This window comes from Myripristis murdjan, chromosome 9 (genome assembly GCF_902150065.1).
Source record: "Myripristis murdjan chromosome 9, fMyrMur1.1, whole genome shotgun sequence".
In the NCBI taxonomy this organism is placed as follows: domain Eukaryota; kingdom Metazoa; phylum Chordata; class Actinopteri; order Holocentriformes; family Holocentridae; genus Myripristis; species Myripristis murdjan.
This window is the reverse complement of record NC_043988.1, coordinates 949,446-969,751: the sequence shown is the minus strand read 5'-3', so window position 1 is coordinate 969,751 and position 20,306 is coordinate 949,446. Positions and strand designations below refer to the sequence as shown.

General features: G+C 39.5%; 2 protein-coding genes across 4 annotated transcripts in view; both read right to left on the bottom strand.

Annotated features, from left to right (window-relative positions):
• The window catches only part of LOC115365738 (dual specificity testis-specific protein kinase 1), a 54,003-nt gene extending 40,584 nt beyond the window's left edge, over window positions 1-13,419 (bottom strand). The window contains exons 1-2 of one of the 3 annotated variants that reach the window (XM_030060874.1): window positions 13,213-13,419; window positions 12,219-12,313 (exon numbers count right to left, since the gene is read on the bottom strand). In XM_030060874.1, coding sequence (XP_029916734.1) covers window positions 12,219-12,249 — 31 coding nt within the window. In that variant the 5' untranslated portion in view covers window positions 12,250-12,313; window positions 13,213-13,419. Of the gene's footprint in view, window positions 1-12,218; window positions 12,348-13,212 lie in introns of those variants that run through there. The other 2 variants (XM_030060875.1, XM_030060873.1) reach the window with 2 other exon arrangements.
• Window positions 13,420-16,917: 3,498 nt separating this feature from the next.
• b3galt8 (beta-1,3-galactosyltransferase 8) lies at window positions 16,918-20,052 on the bottom strand. The gene has a single exon (XM_030060639.1). It carries the CDS (start codon window positions 19,909-19,911, stop codon window positions 18,946-18,948), a length of 966 nt encoding a protein of 321 aa, XP_029916499.1. The 5' UTR covers window positions 19,912-20,052; the 3' UTR covers window positions 16,918-18,945.
• Window positions 20,053-20,306: the final 254 nt, after the last annotated feature.

Here is a 20,306-nt window from a genome sequence, read left to right as displayed (position 1 = left end):
GGGACTTGAAAAAGCCCCTCTATGGGCTTCTGGGTTTACCTCACCCCTTAACAAAACTCTTCATTTATTTATTTGTTTATGTATGTATGTATATATGTATGAATGTATGTATTATTTATTTATTTTCCTTCTCTTCTTCTTCTTCTTTTTACAAATTTGTGGGCTAACTGTGTAGTAATTTGATGGTGATTTTCTTGTAATTTAATTTTAAATATGTATTTGTGATCATTTGCTTCCTTGTCTCGTTTTTTCTTTATTTGCTTTTTTTTGGTATTTTCCTTGTAACACTAATTTAATAACAATAATAACACTAACTGACTTTTTGTAAATTTCCTTATCATCTTTTTTCCATGTTTTTGAAAGAAATAAAATGAATTTGCACAGGTTTCAAAAATTAAATGCTTGAGGCTGTCTTCAGATGCCTTTCACAAGCATTTAAACACGAGAATTTTGATGTCAATCCAGAATCACTCATCATTTCATGATTAAAAATAGTTTTATTGTATTTAAAAATATACATTTTTACTAATGCTTGTTTTTTTCCCCTCAGATTTCAAAGGAATAATTGACAAGTGTACTACTGAGGCAATCACAGTGTGACAGTGTGAAAAAGAAAAATGGAATAACTTGCTTTTCAATGCATCTTTCTTTTCTTAATGCATTTTTTAAACTTGCCTGCTAATCACGTGTTTTCACATCTTTCCACCAGTATGAGACGATTCAAGAAAAATGTTGAAACAACTTGACTTGCTTTGGAAACATGAAATTATCTCATGGGATAATATACATGCATTCTTTTAAGAGAGGGACTGTACTAATTGTAAGATAATCATTTGATTTATATATTTATTATTCTCTAATATCACCTGTAATGCAGTGAAGGAACATCTGTCAGTTGTAGACATTTCATTTTGTTTGCATGCTGCTCTGTATTGGACCTGCCTGTGTAAAGGAGACTCACTTGAAATGCTGCAGATCCACAATAAATAGATTTAATTAACAAGGGAAGTCTTTTGTTGAGTCTCAAGCTTGAGCAGCCTGAATAAGGACTGCACAGAATAACCTTGACGCAAAAGCAACATAACAATGTCAATTTTCCTCTTCTCTATCACACACTGATATGACACAGTAGTGACTCAGCCTATAACCACTCCATGGAAGCCTTAATATTTGCTTTTCTAAACACTCAGTATCTAGATGGGTTGGGAGAAAAATCCTGACTGGCACACAGGAGGTGATTTGTGTCACATCTCCAGTTTATTTTACATAAATAGAAGAAATGGTTTGTAAACATGAGCAATAATACTCACAAAAGACTGCCACCTACAGAAACTCATAATCCATAACAGAAAACAATCAAAGATAGAAACATAGTCATCATAATCATCACAGTAATAGGGGTTCTGGTTTTTAGAAAGATGGGGCATGAGGAAGATGGGAACTCCTAAACGCATGCTGTGTACTTTTTATAACTTGCTGAGCCATGACTCCGCTGGAAATACCTATGTATAATATCACAAGGCCTATATTACAGTTTTTCTCGATTGCTAAAACACAAAAACTGGTTCCTGTAGCACAAAAACCCAAACCTTTTTGTCATTTCCAGAGGCACACAAGCATTTCCCATAACCATAAACACAATTCACCTGTTTCCACACGTTTCAATATTCAAAACTCTTTCTGCAAAACCTTACACCAAAGTGGCCAGATAAATCATTCACTGCACTATGTGTTCATTCAGCAAACACATGCTCTCAATATAATTAACTCAAGTTATCATGACCTAAACTCAGAGACCACACCTTTCTCCAAGTGCAAACACTCAGCCTAAAAATTGTTAACACACCAATCACAATTGTGGGTCAATAAATAGGCCTGGAGGCTTGTTCATGTGCTTTGGAACAGTGGATCACAACCATGCCGAGGTTGGTGGACCACAAAGAGGAAGAGGAAGAGGATGAAGCAACTTTACCATGTGCCTTTTGAGAGGAATTCTGACAGGGTTAAGGAGCAACGATTCCAATATGTGCAGGTTATTGCTATACAACACAGAAATGTTATAGTGTGTAGAGTAAAGGCCCATCTTTCATTCCAATACACACAGTACTGTGTTTGAAGTAAAATGTGTGTTTTTGACTCCTGTAGAGAGTCTTTGAGACGGATGCCATGGCTGACCCTCATGAGTACATCTTTATCGATGAAGCAGGCTTCAATCTGACAAAAAGGCGCAAAAGAGGCCACAACATCATTGGACACCGAGCAATCACACAAGTTCCAGGCCAGAGGGGGGGGCAGCATCACCATGTGTGCAGCTATTAGCAACCGTGGCATCCTCCACCACCATGCCATACTGGGTCCACAAGGGGATATTTCCCACGCTGACTGGCAAGAGCAGACATAATGTGTGATGTTGACAAAATACTATGGCCTGACACTGACCTGAGACAAGATCACGCTAATGCTGTTGCTGATGCTGATGAACCTGTATATGTGCTGAATATGGAAATACTGTGAATAAAACCTATTGTGGACATTTTGGTGGCAGCGTTTTGAATGAATCCCTCCAGTGTGTAACAAACACTCATGTAGTGTGTGTTCTGACAGCTTGTGTGTGTTGTCTGAGGGTAAAAACTAATTGGGACCCAGAAGTTGGATGTTTGTCCCGTTGGGTGTGAGTTTTTAGAATTGTGTGTGAAGATTTGAGAAAATGGTGAGTTGTTCCAGGAATTGTGTTTAAGCAATTGAGAAAAACTGTAATATTCTTCGTAAAATAGTAGGGCTCTCAACTATGAACAGCATGCAGCAACTCTTAAACTCTTTTTACACCATGCACTCAACCAGGGTTATTTCTGGGTCGAGTGATGGTGTGAAAGGGTTGACCTGTGTCTATCGACATGATTGGGCCTGATTGTTTAATCTGGGTTGCTCATTGAAAAAGACTTGACGCAGGTTGTGCTGTTAACTGGCCTATGTTACAGCACACACTGATGCAATGAAGCACTCACAGAGTAGATGGTGACCTAGGCTCAGGTGAAAACTGCTTTGGCATGAGAATGATGTGGGTAAGTAACTTTATTTGTATAGGACCTTTCAAGAGTAGAGATGTTACAAAGTGCTTCACAGAGGAAATAAGCCTAAACGTACATACAGACATAAAACATGATAAAACTAAGTAAAAACAGAAGTAAATAAAAATATAATAAAAACAGAAATGAATGGAAAAATGACTCAAAGGCAAGTCTAAGCAGATGGGTATTAAGCTTCTTTTTAAAAATGTCCATAGTTGCACCCCGGTGGCTCAAGCGCACATACACACATGTACCAAGGAAGAGTCCTGATTGCAGGGTCCTGGGTTCGAATCAGACCTCAGGCCTTTTGCTGCATGTCATCCCCTCTCTCTCCCCTGCCTTTCCTGTCTCTCTCTACTGGTACTGTCAAATAAAGCAGAAATGCCAAGAAAAACAAAAAAAAAACATAACCTTCAAAAAATAAATAAGTAAAATATGTACATACTTTCCACAGATCTTAGACCCTGTTGCCCTCTGGTATTAACATTAAAATCCTGCGTGTTCCAATCACAAGCTGATACCTCTAAATACAGGTGTAAACAGCAGCAATGCATCCTGAGTGACTGGATCTCAGGACGCATTCAGAGGTGGCCTGGGATGTTTTCATCCGCATCACATTTAAGGTGTAAACAGACATGTCCCTGTCCCAGGACACATCTCTCTCTCTCTCTCTCTCTCACTCTCTCTGAAATGATATGTGTTTATTTGCACACTGAGCACGAAAGTGCGATTCAATCACAAGTGGGCAGGCGAGTCGTATTTTGATCAGAGATCTGCTAGTGACATAGGGCTGAAATAGATTTCTACTATAGTCAGGTGCCTGACCATGCAGAGCTCTATAGGTGATCACCAGAATTTTAAATTGGATTCTGAAATCGACTGGGAGCCAGTGCAGAGCTATCAGAATTGGTGTCACATGAGACCATTTGAAAGTTCTGCTCAGGAGTTTAGCAGCAGCATTTGGAACAACAATTCAGGGATATTTTGCTAAGACACGTAATACTAATTAACATTTCCATCTCCATTTGAGACAGAATGGCCTAAGCTTAGCAATATTTCTCAGCTGGAAAACAGAAAATCAGACAATTTACCTTTTGGTCCAGAGTCAGATCCTGGACCATGGTGACCTGGACCTACAGTATGCTCCTTCCTATCTGCCTTTGAGTGATGGGAGATATATTTGCCTTATTATCTCCAAGAGGAAGCATTCACAAGGCAAACCGAATAGGGCCCAGGACTGAACCTTGGGGCACACACAACACAGTTTCAGAGTTTCAGAGAAGGAAGTGAGGCTGCCAAAGGAAACTGTAAAATTCCTGTCAGAGATGTAGGAGGAAAAGCACTGCAGAGCTGAAACAGAGATTCCCACCCACTGCTCAAGTCTCTCAGCAAAGATACAGTGGTCCACTGTATCAAAAGATGCAGTGGGATTCAGCAGCATCAACACCAAACATTCTCCTGCATCACCATGCATCAAAATATCATTCAAGACTCTGAGAAGGATTGTTTCTGTAGAGTGCAGATAGCAGAAACTTATCAAGGAGATTATGCTCATCTAAAGCATAAAAAAGCTCATGTAAAATGGTGTGTGCTTCAAGCACAGGGTGAACTCTAATCGTTGGTGTAAAAGAGGTATTACATTCATAGAGAAACTGACCATGTTATTAGTGACCATGTTATCAGTTGCCCTATACAGAATGAGTGTATCTGTATAGAGTGACTTTGTGCCAGTGCTGTCTCATCTAGTAGTCCACTTCCTTGGTCCGATTCTGCCATGGAGTTGTTACTTTGAGTGTTTTTTCATTTGGTCCGGTTAGTGTTCATAAGGAACTGTGTTAAATGGACCGAAATCTATGAACAAATGAAATGTGTTAGAGAAGGTCCTCTCTCTGTTGGACAGAAGTTTTAGGCGGAAACTCCATGTCAGCTGTGGACATACTAGGTTTATAGTTTACTTTCTAAAGTTTAGGTTGGATTGCGTTCTCTTCCAAGTTTTTAGACAGACCATGGTTTGCCTGTTTGGCCCAAACCTGAGTTCAAATGCATGTTCTCACCTCTCCAAATGAATTAAATTATGCGAGTATGGATAGTGTATGCACTATGGTGACTACGCACCATAGTGCAATTGAAATGGACCAAAAAGGGTATGTCTGTTAGGCCCAGGACACACTGCCTTACCTGTGCAGTGCATGTGCACTATGGAACCAATGCATGCGAAAAGCAGAACATCTTGCTTTTCATTTTGGTGCCCACATTGACAGATAACAGTGGCCACACAGCCTGTGAGTGCAGTGTGTCTCAGGTGAAGCTCAAGCCTAGTTGCAGCAGCACATCATCTAGAGTTTCAGTCTGGAACCTCTTTTCTTTACATGAGGTGCAGGGGAAATCATCTGCTAGTAGTCATATTGACATCATACCAGCAACACTACATAACTGACACCTTTCACTATAATTTAATTGTCTATATAATGTAATATATAGTAATATATGTTATATAATAATGTGGAATATGTCACAGACATGAAAAAATATAAATATTAGCAATTGCATGGAGAAAGTGGAGGCATGTATAGTACTATAAAGTCATAGCAGAAACCCCATGTAGACTATAATTACTTCTCTGATTATGCAGCTTGTAAAAGTTCATGACACAATTATTACTCAAAACCCTCCATTCTGAATCCAGTGAATAATTCAAGGGCACTAGATCAGATCTATGTCAAGTCTGTGTGCACCCTCATTGCTCACTTGTAACCTTATATCCACTGGGCTCAGCTGGACCAAAGAGTCTCATACTCTTCCCTGGCACACTGTGATGCAAGAGACCTGGTAGGCAGGTACCCATGTGCCATCATACAGGAGGAAGGGTGCTGTTTAATAAGATCCAGCACACCATCTACCTAAAATCCCATACGTGATGCTCAGCTTTGCACACACTTTGAAGTCCTACAAGGACAAATTAGTTCGGGGCATCTAGGAATTTGAGATTTCACCAGATTGAGCAAATATCTCTCTATGCATGGCACTGAGACAAATTGTGCTGATTCTCTCCTGCAACAGAATGAGGCCTTGACTGTGGAAATCATTGGCGGGGAAATGCTTCACTTGCTATCATGGATAAACTGTGTGCTCAATCATTTCTGCAAACAAAATGCCTTTTGAGAACAACATACCACTTGTGGAGATGGGTGAGTAGGCTGGAAACAGTGGTGGAGGTCATGCAAAATGTGGAAAAGGCACAATATATCTCTGTCCCTTTCTACACTCCCCCATTACACCCTCCCTTTGACCTCACCCAGTGTTTGTTCAGTCAACTTCACGCTATAGCCTTGTGAAGGGGAAAAAAGTGGATATCCATGATACTGGACTCCAAGACCGATATTAGTATTCCTGAATGCACTGTTACAGGCACAGCAAAACAAACATCCACTCAAAAAAGAAGAAGTGAGCGCAAGTGTTTGGGAAAATACAGGGTTCCCCCTGTTGCCACTCTGACAATACAATTAGCTGCTGAGTATCTCCTGAGTTGTGGTCAGCACAAACCCCTTTCAAATTACAAATTAAATTACTGTGTGATTCAAATATTTGAAGTCACAGACTTCACCACAGAGAGAAATACATTCCAGCACGTCAGACAATCAATCTCAGCTAAGTGCTTATTTAAATGATTTTTATTTTTATATTCTATAATTATCATTCATACTTATTCAAAAGATATTGCTTAACTAATGGTGGCTCTGTGCCAGAAGTCATATGGCTTTTGACTCATACTGGTTTCAAAAAGAGCACAAATTAAAATAGCAAAAAAAAACTACAAAGATTAGGCAAACAGTCCCTAAATGTTTTACTCCTCTTTTTTTTTATTTTTTTTTTTACAGTGGACATGTCAGGCCCTGTAACCTATTTGAACTGCAGAGCCGACTTTTTTGATAGTGCTGTGTTTTTCATGTTCAACTTGCTTGTCAGTAGAAGTAAACTTACCCACAAAACACAATGTACAACCTTTTTTGCCCACAATCAGAGCAGACATGGCCACAGTAGGATAAAACAACGCATAAGCACAGGGGGATAGCAAGAAAGCTGCGTGGTAGAATAGGTTTGACGGTGAATTGCAGCGACAGACCACCGTAATAACTGTGTGGAACAGAGAGATGGTTGAGAGAGCTAGACAGTGCATGGAGAGAGAACGCAAGTACCCAAAACAAACAAGGGGTTTGACTCACAAAAACCACAAGAGGTTCTTCATGGTGCAGGCATAAGTGTGCACAAAAAAAGTTTAGGGTGATAGATCCCTGTAGTTTTCGAGAACAGACAGACAGATACACACACACAAGTGAAAACAATATCTCCACCCACAGCGTTCCATCTGGCAGAGTTACAAATGTTTTGCATGTTTTTGACCTGTTTGGGCTTCCATAGACATGTGCCACTGCAGTGTGTGTCCAGTCACTAAAATGACATCAGCGGCTAAAAATGTGCAACATGAGCAGAGGAAAACATTTGAATATGTGATCTTAGCCAAACTTTACAATTTTCCAGAAACTCAGGATATTACATATGTTTTTGCATTTGCATACATTTCAAGGATTTCAAGGTTTTCCAGAACGTATGGGTGGTTAGACAGCAATATGGCACATAATTTGTGGGTGTTCTCTGGAACCACGTAGTAGACAAAGGAGGTGATATTTATCTTCTTTGTGCAAGGTGTGATCTTCATTGAAACACCAATGTAGGTGTGGTGACCTCTACTACATGTATTGTTGCATTAAAAAACCCACTTGTGTAGCACCAGCCACTGGCAACAGCAAGTTAAGCCTTATGCTACAAACGTTTTTTGATTTATATGAAATTTAAAGTGCGTGGTCTACATTTGATCTGCAGCAGCATATATAAATTTAGTGAATGTTTTCAACATGGTGGACACAGGAAGTGGTAATTATCTCGAACATGCAGTTTCCACTAGTCATGAAAATGTATGTAAAATGTAAAATGTGTAAAATAAAATTTAAAGTATTTGCTCTATTATCAGTGTTAGGGGGTAGGGCTTTCAAGCATTGCTTAACATAGAAATAGCCAAATTTAAAGGTAATACGAGCAGGCATGAGCTTCCATAGCTTTTTAGCTAAATATTAGCATAGGTGTTCATAACCTATAGCCTAATGCGGGGGTCGGCAACCTGCGGCTCCGGAGCCGTATGCAGCTCTCTAGCGCCTCTGCTGTGGCTCCCTGTAGCTTTGATAAAATATAACATGTAAATAAATAATGGTTATTTTATTGTATTTTTATTTATTTTTTGTTGTGCAGTGGGCAATCTTTCAAAGGGAACACCTGTTATTTTGGAGTTCGAGTTGATACTGTGACACTGCAATTAAAAAAGTTTTAATATTTCCTCATCTAAAATATGCGTCATTGATTACTACAGACCACCGCACGGCACCTTTCTCTGTAGGTGGATAATGAGTTTTCAACCCCCACCCCCTGTAAGCTAAAAATGGGTAAATCTAAAAATAGAAAAATCTCAGAGAAAAACAGAGAATTTAATTCTGCATCAGATTTATTTGCTTTTATTGCCAACGATGCAGGCTTACCTGTGTGCTTGATATGTGGCGAGAAATTAACAAACAACAAAAAATATAATGTTGACAGATATTTCCAGAACTGAAAAGTACCCAGCTGGAGGGGAGTGAAAAAGAATGATTTCTAAACTGCTGCAGAAAGCTGAGCAGAGCAAATGTGCTTTCAACGAGTGGATCAAGCCTCCAAGCTCAACTACTGCTGCTAGTTTTGTGGCAGCTCAGGAGATTATAAGTCATGGAAAGCCCTTCATAAAAATACCAGAGCACCTCTTCTCGGACTTGAATTAGGAAATTAGAGATATGACTTTCTCTCCAAAGACCATCAAAGACAGAGCCATTAAAATGGCAACAAACATCACCAGTAAACAAGAGGAAGAAATAACAATTACAGGAGGTAAAAATAACAATAAAATGTCAACAGTTTTCTTGATTGCAGTTCTATAATTTCATAAATGCAGCATAAGTCGTTTTTTTTTGTATATTTAGTATAACTATATATAACACTAGAAGCTGTATTATCTTCATTTTAAGGGTCAAATCTGTTTTGCGCCTCTAGATGAATTTTATTTGGTGGTGGAGGGGCAAAATGGCTCTTTTGACAATAAAGGTTGCAGAGCCCTGACCTAATGAGTACCATGTGTGTTTCTGACGACTGCTAAGTAGGGAGGATCTACTGTACAGCAGCATTCTGCAAATCATCAATTGAAGGGTGGGGTGATGTTTTCTGTGTGTGGTGGGTTATAGTCAAACTCCTCACAGAAAAGCAGCGAGTTCATGCCTGAGTAACATGTGTTGCTCTAATAGAAACCACAATATTCTAAGGAGAAAAAAATGTGTGCTGTTTTGACCAGTGACCATGTTCACCATCCAAAGCACACTCACCATATAGAACTAAACAGCATTTATTTACATGACTGAGTTGTCATGAGGGTTTCCAAACTGACAAAAGCTTGTAAAGCCATTATGCTTTGCACTTGTTGGATGGCTCCAATGTTTTTTGTTTAGAAACTACATTAAAGAGATAGTTCACCCATTTTGAGAAACGTTATATAATTTCAATTACTCTTAGCTTACTATGTCACTACAGTAGTGCTACCTTCTTCACATCATTTTGAGTGCTGGATCAACTCAACTTTTTAAATAAACAAAGTTCGAGTTTGATGTATAGCAGAATTATTAAAGCCTGAAAAGGCTTAAAAATATTGATAGATTTACAAAAAAGGGGCATCTCAGTAGCAGGAGGCTAACAGTTAGCATTTGGAGCATCCAGCCAGTATCCAGCACTCAGTAAAAATGAAAGGAAGAGAGCACCACTACTGTCCTACAGAACAGCTACAGGGTAAGTAAAATAATATCAATTTTGAGTGAGCTATCCCTTCAATGCCAAGATGTGAAGTTCATAGACCTTAGCTGGATATCACAACAAGATTATTCCCACCATCTGTGAAGTGAGGGCTTATGGCTGAGAGGCCTGGGCGCTGGTGATCATCAGTCATGATCCTGGCCAAAGGGAATCCCTGTCAAATCCTTTCAGCAGCATCATATAAAGCAAGAGAAGTGTTAGGGGGATTCATAAGGATCCCATCCCTCCATCCATTTGTTCCACTGTACAGACACCCACAGCAAGCCTACATATAAATCCCACTGCTTGTCCTTGGTGAGGGATGGAGGTGGAAAAAACAGATGGCCTGCTAAGAACAGTTACAAAGATCTGGTACAACCTACACAGCCACCGCAAATGTTCACCTTCTAGCAGAACAGCCATACATGGGAGGGATGCAATAGTACCACACTTAAAAACTAAGCTAGATGCAGTGATGCAGTGGCAAATAAAAGGAAGGCTAAATCATATATTATGCAAATTCTGCAGAACCACTGCAAACAATAGAAACAAGAATCAAACACATTAGTTTGTGTTTTTTTCCCTCAAATAATTTGCATGAGTTTGATATGATTTGCTATGATATATAATATGAACCTAGCTAGATGGGTTCATCCTCCACTAAAGCCTGTCTGTGAGAATACACTGATACTGGCTACTGATCCGCTACATTTCAGTTTTAAAGAATAATTGAGATTTCATCCAGTTTTCCAATACAGAGGTCTAACATCCTTTGTCTACAAAAGGCACATTCAAGTTGTTTTTTTTCTTTTGATTTTTTTTTCATTGATTCATATGATTTCATATGATTCAATTTTTTTACATATGGTTGTCAGTATCATACAGACATCCTCTAATATAGATATCTACTTTAGAATGGGATCAGATACCTGTAATAGAACTGGCCTTGGAGCAAGTGTTCAGGAAGATTTTCTGTATGAGGTAAAGATTTTTTTTTTTTGGATGAACCACTTGAAAAAATGTTTAACTGGAACCTGTTCAGACAGCCTACTTCATGTGGATTCTCTTAAGGAGGAAATAACATTTGTTTGAGAGGAACCACCCGAAAAAGATCCTATACATCAGAACAGTGGGAAACTGAAGCCAAGCCAGGATGTGTTAAACATGGAGGAAGGGTAACAGGACACTTCCCTGACACAACATCTCTGAACAAGGTTACAGAGGAGGGACGCTGAGCCAAGGTCTTTCTATTTCAGGACAAAGCACAGCTAGATACACTTAATGTACAGTAAGTTCACCTGCTTTAGCCTCAGTTCATCCTAGACTATTGGTTTTCAGAGTGGGGACCCTAGGGATCCTTGAGGGTTTTCCAGCAAAATGAGGAATAGCTTAATTTCACTTTAATTAAAATGCTCATTTTTTCTAATTCTCTGGTCACTTTCTTGTAACTTTTTACTAATTTCTTGCTCATTTAAGGCCCACTTCTTGCTAAGTTACTCATTGCCTTTCTCCTTTTTTTTTTTTTTTTTTTTTTTTTTTTGTTGTTGTTGAAAGAAATCAAGTGAATTCAAGGAGGAAAATGGTCATTTGAAAATCAAAAGAAAGAAATTACTGGAATATCAGTAAAAAAAAAAATGGAAAAATAAATTAGCCAAAAAAGACTTTTACAATTACAACAAAACTAATAATTATAATAATTATAATTATTACAATGATACAATAACAGCCAGATTAGTGATGTTGGATGTCTAATTTCTTGTGTTCAAATACTTGTGAAAAAAATCTCCCATAATATCAGGGTCTTATGGGGCAAAATTACTTCAAATAGGGGTCTGTGGCTTATTGAAAGTCAATTTGGTGGTGCAGAAGATGAAGAAGTTTGGAAACCCCCTCCTTGACTGAATGGAAAAAAAGACATGAAGTTGCCTGATGCACAACTGCGGTAATGCTTCAGAAACATTGACATCAAGCAATGCAACACTGCACACAGTTGAACAGATGGAAGACGAGTGACAAAGCTGTGGTTTCTCACTTCAGTGTCGGAAAAAAATGATTTTGTCACCTACTTCCTTTATGAGTGAGCTTGCCAGACAAATATACATAGTCCACATTACTTCTCCATAAAGAATCATTTGAGGCATTACACATTTACTGTGAGGAAGTGAATTTAACTATCTAAGACTGTACATGAAAACACTCATAAAAGCTGAAAAAGTATCTAACAATACTTACTCCATTGATTTATTAAGCTATTCATATGCATCTTGAGGGCAGGGGATAAAACCCAGAGGTGCTGGGCAGCAGCAGTATAAGTCTCTGTCCAGAAACTGAGGAGGAACCACATACATGCAACGGCAAATGAGCAAAAACACAGACACAGGACTTCACACAGCAACAGACATGGGTGTTGTCATGTAGGTAACATTTAACAAGCAGAGCTGGGTCATTTCTGACCAGCATGAATTACTGATTTCAAACTTCCAGTATTGATTTATATCCTGGGAACTGAGCTGTGAGAATAATGCTGGCCTTTGAGAGAGCTGTCACCTGTTGCATTTTGCAGTGAGACACTAAAAGTAAACATGGCACATAAAGAGCACTCTCCCCTAGATATTTGTGATGATATTAAGTTAATGGAGTTAAAAAAATAAATAAATAAAAAATCCCCTAATAGTCTAAATAAATTATTTTCTGTGGAGACTCTCTGTGGTGTTCACTGAGGTTGTAGTGATCTTTTTGCACTTTACAGCATTTCAGCATTGTATGTTTTAAGTATTATTATTATCATTATCTTCTTTTTGGCATTATAATTGTTCATATTATACTGTGTCTATAGTTTGCCTTTGCACTCATTTGTGGGCTTTGTTCACTTTTTCATTTACTTTGCTATAACTATAATATTTCTTTAATATTCCCACAGTGTCTGGTACCCAGTGGTGAATTGGTAGTGACTTTTTTGTATGTTATGATAATTCACATGAAGTATAATAATAACCGGAGAGTGCCTGTAGTACTTAGGTAAGTTTAAAGACCTTTTTCAAATATTATGGTATTTTTTTTTTTTTTACCTCCTATTTCTACAAAGACGAAGTTGATTTTTGCATACTTCATGTTTATAATTTACCGTATAGTTAAGAATTACTATAATCCTTTTTCATAAGTGTTAAGATGAAGCACGAAATGATAAAGTTTACACAAAGGATAACAAAGACAGGGAAATACTTACACCGACAGAAGTCAGTCCCAATCTTGTATGTAGCGGGGGGGAAAGCAGATCGAGTTTATGTGCTGGGCGAAATGTCATTCATATCATGTAATCCCTTTTTTCTAGTGTTTTCGTCTCCTTGCATTGCCTGTCCGGCTGCAGGAACAGGCTCTGTGCACAGTCCGTCTCCCGCAGCAGTCACTCAGTACATCCAGCCTCCTGCAGCTACCTTTGCTGCGGGGTGGGGGGTGGGGGGGGAGACTCGTTAATGCAAATGCATGTTTTATGGGTTGTCTTAGGAACCAGCTCCACTACGTCAGTAGCTGGGACTCCACCCAGGACGAGTGGAGAGGCAGCCACCGCTGCAGCCTGCAGGCAGAGCAGAGCAACAGCGTTACTGAGCCAGCAACAGGAACAGCAGGCTGTGTGTAATGTGAGACTAGCTTTTCAACCTATATGGGGTTTTGAGCGCCAGTTTTTGCGTTGAAGCTGCGGATCTCTGATGCTTATTAGTCTGGTTACCAGGATTTAATGTAGCCTACTTGTGCTTATTTGTGTCTTTGTCTGATTAATGCTGAAAAAGTCCAGGGCCAGGATAGAAAAATAGCATTTACACCTTTATAGGGCACTAAAGCTCCACTGAAACTGACTGAAATTCCTCTTCTTCTTGCAGGTGGGGGGACAGTTCGCCCTTTCTGAAAATATAGAATTTGATAGCCTATTATTTCCCTTCTCCTCCAGTTATGTAGGACAGTTATGTAGGTGCTGTCTTCCTCTCATTGTTACTGAGTGCTGGATGCTCTCCTTCACCCCAGCTACTTTACCATATACCAGAGCTATTAAATTACTAGTGCAGTTAGGCCAGATTTTAAAACCAGGAAGTGTAGACAGGCTAGATGATTTCAACAGCCTATTTAAAACCTTTTTAGCTTTTAGTAATGAGAAAATTTTAAAAAATGCAAAAGTTAATGTAGTGCAAAATAGCAATGTTGATTGTTTATCTTTTGAAATTAAAAAAAGTGCGTATGGATGGATGGAGGGATAGATGTTGGAGAGATGGAGGAATAGATGAATTATATACGCTGCCTGGCCAAAAAAAAAGTCAATATTATTTCATATTTAAAAAAAAGTCTTATTATTATTACGCCTTTAGCTTTGATTACGGCACGCAATCACTGTGGCATTGTTTCGATAAAGCTTCTGCAATGTCACAAGATTTATTTCCGTCCAGTGTTGCATTAATTTTTCACCAAGATCTTGTATTGATGATGGGAGAGTCGGACCACTGTGCAGAGCCTTCTCTAGCACATCCCAAAGATTCTCAGTGGGGTTAAGGTCTGGACTCTGTGGTGGCCAACCCATGTGTGAAAATGAGGTCTCATGCTCCCTGAATCACTCTTTCACAATTTGAGCCCGATGAATCCTGGCATTGTCATCTTGGAATATGCTCGTGCCATCAGGGAAGAAAAAAAATCCATTGATGGAATCACCTGGTCATTCTGTATATTCAGGTAGTCAGCTGACCTCATTCTTTGGGCACATAATGTTGCTGAACCCAGACCTGACCAACTGCAGCAACCCCAGATCATAGCACTGCCCCACAGGCTGGTACAGTAGGTACTACGTATGATGGGTGTATCACTTCATCTGCCTCTCTTCTTACCCTGATGCGCCCATCACTCTGCAACAGGGTAAATCTTTTAATAATGCGTTGGACAGTTCTGAACCCAATTTTGGCAGTTTCTGCAGTCTCTGGAGATGTTTTCTCTGCTTGATGCATGCCAATGATTTGACCCTTCTCAAACAGGCTAACATCTTTTCCACAACCACGGGATGTGTCTTTCGACATGTTTTTTTAAGAAATGAGAAGCTACTCATTGCATCATTTGAGGTTAAACAACTTGTTGCCAGCTGAAAGATAATCGCCCATGCAGTAATTATCCAATAGGAGGCTCTTACTTATTTGCTTAGTTAAATCCAGGTGTGAGCTGTGTTTGAGTTTCTAATTTAATAATTGGTAATTGTAATTACTGCGCTTTGCTGTTTATTTTAAGTGCTGGAAATCTATGATCAAAATAGTTTTTGCTGTACATTGTCAGTGTTAATTCCTACTAAGAAAATAAACAATAACAAAACTGAAACTGCCATTATTTTCCTGGTTATGTGATTAAAATTTCAATTACTTCATGAATACACACTTCAGGTTCTTCTGAAACATGTTTGTACTGATGCATAGCATCTATCAAGCGTGAAGCTACAACACTGCACAAATGTGTGAATATTTTGAACACTGTGCTGTAATGTGTGTGGATTCAAGAGAACTCGAGCCCAGAGCATAAACTCCCACTCAGTCAGAGTGGGAAAAAGAGCGGACATGAACTGAAGGCAAAAGAACAGTAGAAAAATACATGGAGAAAAAAGGATAACTTGACATGGTCAAATAATATTTCTATCTATCTATCTATCTAGATAGATAGATTGCTTGGATACATTGTGTGTTGTGCAGTGTGTTTTGTATGATTTGCAAAGTGTCAGATGTATTGATTATACAATATATTTTGTTTTATGTTCATGAAATTTGTTACTGTGTGCTGTGTTTTCTGATCTGTATTTTAGCACTTTCTAAATTCCTTACTTGCTGTTTTAGGTGTAGTCTTTTAACCATATGTCCAAGGACACCAGATAAAAATTAGTCAATCTTGGCTAACTCTGGCACATTTACATTTTAAATATTGATTAATATGCACTGTTCCTGATAAATAAACTACTAAATAAAATAAAACTGGGCTTGTATTATGGAGGTTGGCTGTCAGGCTGCCATCTGCTGACGCTTGGCCAAACTGAAGTGATACATGGACCAGACTCTAGTGAATCATGATCCAGCAACATCTATTTCTGGGCCCACTCACTGGCTCCTCTGCAGTCACATTTTATCAGTGAGCAGGGTGGTCACTACACAAGCAGCAAAGGAATTATCTTCTACTGCCCTGGTTTATCATAATCCAGCTGTAGTCCAAACTTGCCTTTGGTTGATTTGTCTGTAATCCCCTGCCAACTAGTGTCATGGCTCTTATTTATCTAAAAATGAAGGGAAGCATAAAAATTGCCTTGGAGATCTCAACCCAACCCTAAAGCTGGACTGATATGGATTCTGAGCACCAGTACCGATACCAACATATTGTAGTCAAGCTGCCACCAGCTGATATTTTGTGCTAATATTTAATACATTTTGAAAGGGTTTTTTTCTCATCACTGTCACCCTGTGCTTGTTTGTAGTCCAAAAAGGTTTATTTAGTCTAAATTTATATCTATGTTAGGATGTCATTATATACAGACCATACATTTCTTGATTTTAGCATCACGAGTGTTGACTGCTGTACAACCTGCAGTCTTCCTGAGAAGGGTCACATGACGTTAACATGAAATTTCCCCATCTGCTGGTTTATGCAGGTTTGATAGGATCAACACACCCGCTGGTGTCTGACAGTCTCATCAGGACGGTGTCCCTCCCAGGTGTGTGGGAGGTGGTAGCCCCCCTCAATCTCATTCCCGTTTTCTGGATCCTTTTCCAGATTTCTATCAACCCCTCGATCCCACAATGATCTCGGATCATTACAAAAAGGAAAGCCATTTTTTCCAATTAGTGCATACAAATCAGGGTAGGTGCAGGGTTGAATGAAATCCAGTTAGTGAAGTAAGTAAACTCCGCACACTTATCTACATGGTAGGAAATTTATTTATAGGCACTGTTTTGGGACATTCTGGCCCTAATCAGGTCTAAAACACACTGATACACCCAAGTGCTTTATAGAGTACAATTAGGTGGGTGTGTCCACCAGGACAACCTTCAGAATCACCCAGCATCACAGCAATTATGCTAAATAACAGTAAGAGTACATATGATATATTCATAAGCCAAAGAAACATGAGAAATAAAGATATAAAATCAACTATTTCCATAGAAAAATTGACCTATTCTGATACAAAAAAAAAAAAAAATCAAATGCAATATTATAAAACAGCTGTGCAAACTCAATGTCAGAACATGCCATTACTAGTCTAATTGTATCAACTTATTTCCCTTTTTATTTAACATGACATTAACAGCAAAATCAACTGGGACTATGAACTGTAAACTACAACAGTAATCAGCTAGTAAAGCACTCCATCTGCTGGTTGTCTTATGTAACTACAACACTACAACAGAGAGTGAGAGAGAGAATAGTCAAATCACTATAACAAGTTTATCTGCAGGCCTTTGTATAAAGTACTCTATATTTTCATATACTCATCAAGATGCTATACAGCGTTACAGTGTGTCAGCATATAATAATCTCAGTAGTGTTTTATTTATCAAGGTTGTTCTACTATGATGAGAATATAGCTTACATATTTGGATGCTAAAGTACGGAAACATTGAATTCACTTGAGGAAAAAAAAATCTGCCCATTTTTCTGACTTAATTACAGTTTTTTCAGAATTCTGAGAAGTTTTCATGGGGAAAACAGTGAATAACACAATTATCTTTGAGATGATTATCTCATTCATTCAGAAAAATGAGGCAGAATTTTTTTTTAAGTGAATGACTTACCCTTCCATAATAAAGTGAAAAGAGTTCAATGGTGGTACCAGTGGTGCTAATTCCACTAATTCCATTCCATTGTGACTTTGGTGTAAACTGCAAATTCAAGTATAGGCCTCAAGATAATCCTGAGAATTTGTCCCATTAGCCACCACCAGGGCTGACCCAACTGAATGTGGCAAACAAACTGTAACATACATTCTGCCGTTTTCCTGTGAAGTGGCACATCTGTAGAAGAGCTTATATCCTCTGACTTACCCAGAGAACAGGTCAAATTCCCTGACTATCTCTGTCTGCAATACACCTCTTTACATTCCACCACCATTGGGACTAACCCTGAAAACCTTTGAGGAGAAAAATGCATTTGTTGGTATTTATTCTTAAGACACTGTCTGGCAAATTTCCTTCTATCTCCAACCTTTTATCAGCCTTTTCTATCTCCAACCTTCAAGTGGTTATACCACTAGATCCTCCAGTTGGATTCTTTTAAGTCTTCCAGAAGTGCAGTCAGAGCTTGGGAAAACTGCCCTTACTCTCCATGCACCTTGGGCATGGAACAAACTGCAAAGCTGACTATAAATCACGCTGAAAAGTCTGTATTGCTTAAAGTTATTCATACAATTATTAGGGATCAACTGATGCTAATTTTTCCAGGCCGGTACTGTTTACTGCGAATCAAGGACACTGATAACAGATATTTAGGGGTGTTTGTAATAAATTTGAAAATGGCAGTGTCAATTAACATTAACAATGTCATGTTAATTAACAAAAATGATATATCTAAAGGTCAGATCACTGATGCTGGATCAGATTTCTTGGGTTTAGGCTGTGTTCAGATGCATCTCATAAGAATTTTAATTCAATGGGCCTAAAACAGAAATAAAATTGTAGCCCTTTTGTCCTTAAGGCAGGTATTGTTTACTTGGATTTTGTCTTTCTGTTAAACTAAATTTACTACAAATCCAGTGAAGAGAAATGAAAACTGTAAACATATTATGGGAAACACTGCCTTGCCCACATGCTTTTGTTTTGCTGAGTAGTTTTCATATAGCTCATCATCATGTCAATCAAAATTACCATACTGATTATTGAAAAATAAATTAATATCAGCCCTGATAATTGTCCGGGACCAATAATTAGTTGATTCCTCGTAATGATGCAGGCATGTTGAGTCAGCAGCTCAGATGGCCTTGGGAGAAGTCCTGCCAAATGAGCAGCAGCTCTGCAGGCTTAAACCCTGTGACTATGACCCGTTTGGCGAAGGTGCACCTCTCATACTCCAATTTTTGGATTTCAAACAGGTTTGTCAGGGTCAGAAGGCTTTGGGAATAGGTCGGCTGGACACCCAGCACCCGCAGACACAAGCCCACGTAGACGTCCTCCAGGGGGATCATCCGGACAAACCTGGACGCCCCTGAGATCCTCTCTGCCAAGTCAGTGGAGAAGACATACCCAGCCCCAGAGAGGTACGGAGGGAAGCTGTCCTGAGGGTAAAGATCCTGGGACAGATGCCACTTGCTGTTGCTGTCCCTGCGCGGTCTCCCATCTGCAATCACCGACCCTGTGATGTAGCCCTGCCTGGGAGAGCCACTCAGCTGTCTGATCAGGTGAAACACATTGACAAAGACATCAGCGTCTACCTTCATTGCGTACGATGCAGTTGGACAATAGGTAGCCAGCCAGTTCATGATCATCATAGTTTTGATGGTCAGGTTGTGGTAGCTGTCCAGGAAGTCCATCTGGATGATGTCTCCATGTTGCTGGCTCTCTTTTCCTAGGCTGTCCTGGAGATGTGAAGTGGGGCCCTCCTCAGGGAGCCCCACATAGAACATGGTCAGTGTGTTGGAGCCTGGGGCACCCCATGTTTTTCTGATAGCTTCCCTTGCTGTTCTCTCCCCTGGGGAAACTGGCACCATCAACACCAGCAAGGGGCTTCTGTGCTTGCATGCAGCAGGTTGGTTGAGAATATACTTGTAGGTTTCAGGGGATATTAGCCTGTAATCTTGTGCAGGAATGGGACTGGGCTTTGGCAAGTGTCTCCTGAATCTAATTCTACTTAGTAAGAGCAGGACAGACAGGACGAGCACAGCTGAAACGTTAAGTAACTTCACTAACCTGCAATAAAAAGTTATCTTCATTGCCGAAACTTAAAGTTAACTGACTTTCCGCTCTGAGTGTATTTCAGACGCAAGACGGCAAGGCACAGAAAACAGCCAGGAAGTCACGTTGTTTGGAAGCCTTGCCGTCGGGCTGCCGGCAGCCACTCCCAGCAGGGCGAACCAGGAAACACATTCCATTCCTGGCAAAGATGACGAGCAGCGAGAGCGCCGACCTTCACCGGGCTGCAGTGGGCACGAGCGCTGCACAGGCACTGTAATTATGAGCTGGGTTTGGATTGGTGGGGACGCTGCTTGTTAATATTCATGACTGAGGGTGGACACGCGGGGCGTTGGCTGACAGATTCCTTATTCCCTAACAAAAACGTTTCAATAGGCCGATATAAAATATATAAAATAGTGCGTTAACATTGACC